The sequence below is a fragment of the Borostomias antarcticus genome (genome assembly GCF_949987555.1).
Source record: "Borostomias antarcticus genome assembly, chromosome: 24".
Taxonomy (NCBI): Eukaryota; Metazoa; Chordata; class Actinopteri; order Stomiiformes; family Stomiidae; genus Borostomias; species Borostomias antarcticus.
The window spans coordinates 11,169,639-11,179,185 of record NC_140257.1 but is presented as its reverse complement, the minus strand read 5'-3'; the positions used below and the strand labels follow the sequence as shown (position 1 = coordinate 11,179,185).

The window sequence follows — 9,547 nt, the reverse complement described above, 5'->3', positions numbered from 1 at the left end:
TAGTATTGTACTGTAACAACTGTCTGTTGAATTTCAAATAGTGAATGACCTTGACAGCATCAATATCAAAGACAATGAAATATGATTGGAATCAGGTTGTGCTGTGTATATTGAGTAGCCAGTTCAACGCAAATACATTTCAGGTGATATGTACTTTAATACATTTTATATACCTTTATATACAATATCATACCAAAAATATAATTTTTTGAAAAAGTATCAAAATATTTACAAGTGAAAAAAATGTTATGAAAAGTCATTTAGCACCGTACACTGAGATCAGTGTTCACTTTTTTGCAGGGGCTTTCTTGGCTCCTCCCTTGGCTCCTCCCTTCACACCTCCTTTAACACTTCCTTTGTCATCCCCTTTCTCTCCAGTCTTCGTTCCCTTCCCTTCACCTTCTCCTTTCTTTGCAGGCCCCTTTTCACCTTTTTCACCCTTTTTCTTTGCTGGCCCATCATTCTCCTCCTTTTCTTCTTTAGTACTCTTCTTGCCTTCTTTTTTCTTCTCTCCTTTTTCAGCGTCCACTTTTCCAGAGACTGTTGTCACCTCTTCTTTGGCCTCTACTTTCGCAGCTGGAAAGAGAGAGAGAGAGCGACAGCAGCAGTCAATGACAGGGGCGCCACAGCGGCTTCGATCTGCGCCTGCCTGCCTGCCTACTGCAATCTGTGATAAGTGGAAAGGAAAATAGAATCCCAGTGATTGATAGAATAATATAAATGGAGTGCACTTATATAGTGTTTTTTATCCAAAGCACTTTACAGTGGTCTCTCACATATACTCACACACCAATGGCAACAGCTGCCATGCAAGGCGCTAGCCTGCTCATTGGGGGGGGGGGGGGGGGGGGGGGGATTTCGAGTCCAGGGCTCAAGGGAGGAGCTGGAATCGAACTGGGAACTTTTAGATTCCCAAAGGGCTACTCTAGCTGCCCCACAATATGATACTTTACGTGGGTCACGTTATAACGAGTTTGCATCAGTCTATAGTCTGATGAGTATGGCCTATTTATTGTCTTAATGAGATTTAATAAGTGCAGTGACTGAGAAAGAACCTTTCGGGGTTTTGAGTCCAGCCACTGTGTTGAAACAAGAATGGGAGTCTGCACTCCAGAATAACCCTCCTCCCTTCCAGATGTTCGTTGATCTTAGACTTTAAGATCATCATGCTCTTAAAAGACAAAGTAAAACCAGAATGGGAGTTTATTTGTTAATTCCTTTTGTTTTTATCTGCTTCATCTGGAATACCAATGTAATGAGGACTTGAAACAAGTCAAACTGCAAATGACATAAAATCTCATGTGGGTTAAGCATTTCTGTGTTGTAAGTGATTACATCTGTCATTTAGATGTAAGGATAGCGACTTTATGGTAGATGAAAGAAGGATAGAAATACTGCATCGATTTAGACACGCACATTTAGACAGATGTAAAAAGCTACACCCAAGTATGTATGGTAGAATAACAAAGTTAGAATCAGTTCTTGTTTTTCAGACAGAAATACTGTTGGATGATTTCTGTGGGGAGATGTTCAGACATGACCATGTACTGTAACACCTACTGCTGTGAAAAAGCATTTTCCTCTTCACTGCAGGAAAGACATGTAGGTTCTTACTGTTGGAGCAGAATGGACACCTGGTGAATTCTCTAAAATGCATCTTTCCCTCAGTTCTGACTTTAAGTACTACAATCATAAGGGAGCCAACTAAAAAGATTATTCACAACCAGGGGTAACCATACAGGGTCCACCTTTGACAAGAGAACAAAGTCAGACAGTACAAAGAAAAGTCACCTTTGACAGCATTGGCAACAGGAAACCTGCCCCCCCCCACCCTGTATAAGCAGGACAGGCTTTTCTTTTCCTAGCTGGATCTTTATCAGTCCAAAGCCAGAAATCTTCAGGGTTTCTCACCTATCTTACCTCTCATCTTATCCTCTCCCTCTCCTGGGGGATGAAGGGTGCAAACATTCTTGCAAGCCCCTGACCCCCAGCTGTCTCCTGAGCAAGTCCCGTAACACCCGCCAGTCAGAAATGACCCTCAAATGACCTCTCTCCCTGCTCCCCTCCCACTCGACCTCCTCCTTGTACAAGGATCTTAATGTGTGAAATATGTGTGTGTTGCAACACTGACAGCAGGGATGTGAGAACCTATCAGTCTCTCTGACTGCCCAGGCACCATGAACTGTGGCATCAGGTGGTGCTGTCAACATGACGCCATGGTGAAAGGTCAGATGGTCAGACTCACCATACACTTTAATAGGGCTCACACTTGTGTGATGGAGAGGACGAGGGGAAGTGCGCTTCGTCTCTAATCCTACCTCTCCGTATTTTCCCTTCACTGCGTCTCATGAATATCCCCTACACGTACGGAAATGAAAATCTCAGTGTTCCCATTATCTATTCTTGCTGTACATTAGTCAAGGATGCAGCAAGTCAAGAATAGTATTTACTGATCATTGTGTTACATGAATGGGAACAAAGCCTGAATGCTCTTTAAGAAGACATGTAGGGAATAACCTGAATGAAATGCAACGTATTTCTTCTTTCACCACACATACAAGAGAGTAAGGTTGGAGGGCCACTATTTGTTGGTGTAATTGTCTTTGGGACTGAAATACCCATGAGCTCAGGTCACAGGTTGCCATAGTATGACACAAGAGATAAAATTGCTCCTGGCTTATTTTGGTAGGCGACACATCTAAAGCATTAATCATGCCTCAATAATTTAAGTGTGTTCTGCATAGTTAACATGATTGTAGCTACAGTACAAGAGCTCTGCTAAAAGAAGGAGTGTTTTTCATATGACTGTGGGGCTCAAAAGCTTGAAGGCTGAATACGACCCTGACTATGATTCTGCTATACCATCATGATTTGATTTCACAGAACGAGCATAGCATGTAGTACATCCATTAGTGAAACGTTAAATATCTAACACATTTTATTCACTATTTATCATTTGCTCCACGTGTGGGCACACATACATTAGGTCATTTGTAACACAGTTGCATATTTTAAATTGTTTGTCAGGTGAGGCTTACTAGTTTGTGGAGAGTGGCCTCCTGACACAATTTGCATCACCCTGCACATGCACATTCCTCTCTGTGGAGTCAGAGATAAACATTATGGAGAGTGCGGGCTGCATGGTTGAGCGCTTAGATTAGAGAGAAGTGCTCTCTTCTATAATAGCCAGGGAGCTTTTTACCACTATCTCAGACTTAGGGAGGGAAGAAGGCTGCCATCAAATGCATGTCATCAAGCCCCCACCTCTAATGTTCTAGTGGTTAAATTACCATACATGCTCTTCCTGCTTGGTTATCCCATGATGTCTTTGTCTGGCATGGATTATTTTCGAAATCATTGTCGCATTTATGTTCACAGTTCCTTCCCGAGAAACACTGATGCAGGCCCCTAACGTGCGTTGTTCATATTGTCTTACTTTGTGAAAAAGAAGGACTACGTTTGTTTTATTTTAAGCTGATCTTACAGACTTAGAGGAAACAGAAAAAGAGAAAGAGAACAAGAGAACAGAACACACATACACACAAGTAATGACCACAGACATGCATCATCACTCACATAAGCCATGATCATTCATTTCTATTCCTGTCCATCACAATAGCCTACCAAAAAAACAATGCAAGTTGCCATGTCCTCCCTGCAATATCCTACACATGGACACTTGTCAACAAAGAACAGGCAATAAGAGAGAAAAACATTAATCAATACTTAAGCTGCCAATTTCAAGTCCTCCTTTGCAGGAAATGAGAATATATAGTAATAGTATTTAATAATAATTTCCCCAGAATTCTTCACTGGGGTATACTCTTTTGTGGGCAGCAATAGGAACGGCGAGAGGGAGAGAGAGAGGGAGAGAGAGAGAGAGAGCAGTCAAGTGGAGAGAGAAGGAGAAGGAGGACCGTCATCCTGTCTCAGGCAGTGCGAGGGCCCCGCCGTGCTCATCCTCCTCTCTGACCGCGGGAAGCTGGTTGCTGCCGCCGCCGCCGCCGTGAGCCTGCACCTGCTCAGAGACCGTCTGCACAACGCCTGTAGCGTCCGCGTCGGCTGGACAGTCCGAGAGGAGACAGGCAGGGAGGACAGGGAGGGAGGGGGAATAATAGGATTCGAGGAGAGAACAACGGGGTTCCCAGAGGATAGAGACGAGAGGAAGGGGAAGGGACAGGGTTTGAAGAGAAAAGAGGAGAGTTAGCTATAAGGATAGAATAGGATATTAAGCAGAAATAGAGAATAGAGATTTTAGAAATAGAGAGGATTGGCATTGATGGGGTAGCTGCTTAAATCCAGAGAACAGAAAAGGCAGTTAAAAACAGAGATAGAGAGGGGAATCAGAGAATAATTAACGGTGAAACTAGATGAAAGGAGTCAATCTGCTGTTGTGTAAGAAGTATGTTCCTACTGGCAGCATGTTTCTTCCAGAGCCTACTCTCTGTGGTAGGCCCCCCAGTGAAGTACAGTGGGTTCAAGGTTCAAGGTGGTTTGTTTATCATACAGAATGTACTGTACATGATATGGGTTCCAAGTACAATGAAATGCTTAAAAAGTGTACTGGACACCACCATTAAAATAATCTCAAATCGTTTGCTCACTAGAAAAGGTTGGACGCGTCAAACATCCAGGCTTTGGGATTGTTTCTCTCTGACCGCCGCAAACTTTAAACAGAGCTTTCACAGCCATGATGTTTGTAGGAAAATGTGGTTGTTTGTGGGGAAGTCCTCTACGTTTGACTTTCGTCCATCACTTTAGAATGTTCTTACGGTAAACTCACATCGAGGTCTGAAGTGAATTTTTCAGTTCGACAGCCCCTATGAGACATCCAGAGGAATGAATACAAAAGTGTTATGAAAACTATAAGTGGTCGCTTGTGTGTACCGAAGGAAAGCATCAACAGGCTTAGCAGGAGGTAGCCTATTTTATCAACAAACAGTTTGACACAGTCACTCTGCTGCTTTGTGTACTCTCCAGGTCCCAAATAGGAACAAGATGCCTGGTGAAGGGTATGGGTGGGCATCTTGCTCGGATCTACTCTTGAAAGGGGGGTTCTCAAGGCAGAGTCGCTGGGAAGGTAACGGAGGACAGGTGAAAAGCACTTACATCCCGGGATCTCTGTGAGCTCGCTCAGAGGGGGCACCGTCTCCAGTGTGTCGGCGTAGGTTTTCGCCGCCAATCTTTGTACGCTCCGCGCCTCAATCTCCTTCTTGGTTCGGGGGATTCGGCATTTGAAGATGCAGCACAGAGTGATGACTGGCAAATGGAAGCAGATAAAGGGAGCAAAAATTACCCGGGAAAAATGTTATGAATGACCTGAGTGCTTGGAATGGCTCTGCTACGTCTGTTGTTTTGGTCACAGGCCTTGATAGAGGAAAATCACAGTAGCTTCTGATTAATTTGCATAGTAGAAAGACATCTTTAAGTAAAAACATCTTTAAGTGATGTGATTACTGTCCTGTTACTATTGATCCGAGACTCACTTGGTCAACAAAACAATCATCGGCTCATAGAAAGATTTAATGGCCGTTTGTACAGTAACTATTTCTCCATCATGACCATTCTGCGTACAGTAACTGATTTTGCAGTGCCGTGATAGCCCTGTGTCCGTGTCAGTATGTCATCTCTTCCCAGATAGCAAGCGGATCTGGGCCATATACAGGCCAGAACTGGCCCTTGTGGTTTAGTTCCGGCCCATATATGGCCCAGATCCGCTTGCTATCTGGGTTCTATCACGTCAACAGCTTATGTTGTCATGACAATGGGATTTCACGACAGGTTCGGCTCTACTTACTTATTGCAAGAATGAACATGGAAAAGATTCCAATGACCTGCCATAGTCGCAGTCCCCAAAAAACCACCGTCTCAGAGGTGACTGGGTCAGGCTTCTTAGGGGGGTCTGTGGGTTGAAGCTATTGGAGGAAGAGAAAACACTGTTAAATAACTTCCCACATACAGTATTCCATGTATAAAATATATACAATATGCAGGACAGGTTAAGGTGCTATATTGCTACACAGTTACAAGAAGGCAACGTTTAAATACACTTCTGCTTATGAACGTATGAGCTGTTTTTCATCCCGTCAGTTTCAGAGCGATACTCTGACAAGACAAGTTTGGAATGATAAAGGGCATACTACAGGCTTGAACAGGTGATTTTGGATAGCCTTGACAACTTTTCCTTGTAAATGTTTAGTATCACTACACTCAAGTAATTACATTACTATAGTATGGCGTACCACACAGTACAATGTAGCATGTGAGAAGGACCACAAGAATAAATGAGGGCCTTGGGCCCGTAGTTAGCCAGTTAACTCCTCAGTTAGTCTACCCTGTGTTGTTAGTCCTGTCTGTTGTTTTGTCTGATTTGTCTTCTCTGTTCTTGTAAAGCGTCCCTGGGTGTCTAGAAAGGTGCTATATAAATCTCATTTATTATTATTATTATTATTATTATTATTATTATTAATCCTGTCAGTGAAATAAAAAGCAGAGCGGACAAACATCGAGATGGTGACAGAAAATCTCTACTGGTCTACAGCAGTTGGCAGCTGGGTCTCACCATGATTCCCCCCATGTACAACGAATAAAAACATTTTGTACTGTATCATCTCATGAATTTTACATTAGAGCTTCCTTGACACTTTGCGGCAGATGCGACAGGAGGTCCCTCCAGGAAACATGGCTCCTGGAGGAGGAGGATACCGTCAGGCTACTCGGTACGACCCGGCTCGCTGCATGCACCGTGGCCCGCTTCATACATGGCATTTAATACATGGCATTGATGTCCACATCTCTTGCCTCAAGCGGCCTGCACATGCTGACCTTTAGCAGGTCAACAACAGTCTCTGGGTCAAGGTTATAATAGTTTTGTTTTTTTCATTAGTTTTTATTTTTATATCGTTTTAACTTTTTGTTTTCAATTTCATGATTATGATTGATTAGTTTTTAAAGCAAGTTTGCTAGTTTAGTTTATTTTTTATTTTTTGAAAATGCTTGGTTGTAGTTTAGTTTTAATTAGTTTCAGTATTAGTATTAGTTTTTTTTTCTTCTGCGCTGGCCTCATGAGACCATCCTGATCTTGCGAGCTCACGTTGTTTCACTCTGTGTGAAACAAACCATCTGGCTCACGTCAGGTTACTTCAGCGCAGGGACACAGCTAAAGAAAAAATGCAGGATAGATTTCATATCCACCCAAAATACTAGGCTTATGTATGAAATGAAAAAGACTAAAACTAAGGACATTTTCTCAATAATTTTAGTTTATTTTAGTTAGTTTTGTAAACACACAATACAGTTGTAGTTAGTTATCATTTTTTGTAAAGCCTAGTAAACTATAATAACCTTGCTCTGGATGAATTCAAAATCCTGATATTGTATTACTAGTCTCAGGCAAAGCATGATATCTGCTGTTGAGTACATGATTCTGTGAAAGTGGCCAGACTGTGATGAAACAGGGTGTGATTTTCATCAGATCAGTAGGTGGCTGGTATGCCTGCCTCTCTGGAAGGCATCCACCAATTTTTAATATTGACTACTTGTAATGTAACCCCGGTCAGTTTCATTTGTAATCTTTTTAGATGTCCCCAAATCAATACATGTTGGCTCAGAAAATAGCCTCTTATTACATTGCCTGCCATTGTAGATAATGGCCTCATGTTTAGAAGGAATAAAAGGCACCTTTGTTGTGGTATAGTTTACAGAAAGCAAACAGAAAATGTGCAACAGGGTTTTCATGTTATGAAAAAGGAAAGCTCTTACATGATTAATTTGATATTGTATGTTTAGCAAGGTATAAACTTTTCTGTTTCTTGGTTCTTGTTTTCTGTTCTGTGCAGTGTGACAGATCTGGGGGTTGTTTGCTGGAGTTTGCTGCTGCTGCTTATGACTCAAGCACGGATGGCTTGAGTGACACAACATGACAATCAGATGTCTGGGCTTTGCTGAGTTACACAACATCAGAAAACATCTGAGTCTGTGCTGCCAGGGCTACGAGGGGGCATTAGACACCAAACAAATGAAAACTTTTAATGAGAATTGTTTGGGTGGTTTTGCCCTTGTTTCACATTAGTGAGTTCACTTTAGTTCAAAATTATAATGTAATGCTAAAAGTACTCTCTGCCTCAAGGGTACATCATGTGATAGAATTAGTGGCTAAGCCAGATGAGGTTGGTTGGTGCAAATAGTTTTGAAGGATAGTGTATAATAGCTTAAATAATATATTGCCTCAAAACATATACATACAGAGAATCATAACAAACCAGCTTATGATGTTTAATTTCAACACAATCAATCATGGTCATGAATCAGTAATTTCTGATAATCTATTTCACAGTGTTAAGATGTCCCCCGCACATTACTGAAGCGGGCAGTGACACTGAGGTGAAGAAAGTTAATTAACACTGAAGATTGAATTTTTAATTTGTGTACACTTGACAGTGAAGTCACGTACACAGATGCAGAAAAAAGTCTTCCTCTGAGGCTCTTTTCTCTATCACTCACAAACAACAAATTCTGAGGGTACACTGAATGGTAAACATTCAAGAAATTAACATTCTCTTCCTGTTAAGTATTCTATGAAGAGTATCTGTGAGCCATGATTGTGTTGACACTACTCAGAAGCTTTGACAGTACAAACAGCGTGTTTCTGGAACTTTCCTGTTTATTCTCTGATCTGGCAGTTTCAATGTGATGCCACAGGCTATGTCCTGTCTATCTACACTCTATGTCTGTCTCACATTTCAAAACAGTTCACTGATGCCTCTACACTACTCTCCCTTGGCACATCCAACCACCACATAATCTACAGTTAAGCGTGATTCCAAGCTACAAACAAATGAAGTGGCGCCTTGCTTCTATCATAACGTTTGTGCATCCTTTAACAACCCCCTTGTTCATTTCGCGTAGAACCTAACATATCACGTTTCGACACACGCCGATTCAACAAAACGTTGTCTGTTGGGGCGGCTGGCCATCAAGCTGCAAACGTTGTACAACAAGCGAGTGAACGGCATACATAAATCGCATGACGCAATCCCATAAAAAGAGGCGAACGGAGCAGGACACCGACGCCTTTGTTCGCCGTAATCCGATGACGGTTCCTGAGAACCGATGGACAGGCGCGTCCAGCTTCTTACCTCTGGGTCCAGGACCTGGGAGAGCACGCAGAAGACGCAGTGGGACAGCAGTGCTGTCCCCAAGCCCAGCAGTGCAGGCTGAGGACACACAGGCCGCTCCTGCATCATTCTTCTCCCCCCCTTTTCTCCCTTCAGCTCCCTTCCCCCTCTCTCTCTCTCTCTCTCTCTCTTTCTCTCTCCCTGCTGCCTGTGCAACGCCGCTGTATAGTGGACCACAATGGCCCCGGGTGATTGATGGTCAGAATGGCGCTGACTACTTCCTCTCGTCGGGTGCACCGGCACTCTCCTCCCCTGCCTCGTCCCTCCCACCAACCCCGGCTCACGCAGGATCCTCCGTCCTCTCCTGGGCAGACAGGCAGTCAGTTCCGGTACGCCGCGGCGCCGGCCCTTGCAAATAGGGGACGTTAATT

General features: G+C 43.1%; 1 protein-coding gene across 1 annotated transcript; it reads right to left on the bottom strand.

Moving 5' to 3' along the window:
• Window positions 1–286: 286 nt before the first annotated feature.
• On the bottom strand, window positions 287–9,245 carry tmie (transmembrane inner ear; the record flags this gene model as incomplete). The annotated part of the gene is made up of 4 exons (XM_084458241.1): window positions 287–576; window positions 5,110–5,259; window positions 5,798–5,915; window positions 9,138–9,245. The coding sequence occupies 4 exons, from the start codon at window positions 9,243–9,245 to the stop codon at window positions 287–289; spliced, it is 666 nt and encodes a 221-aa protein (XP_084314367.1).
• Between the last annotated feature and the right edge of the window lie 302 nt (window positions 9,246–9,547).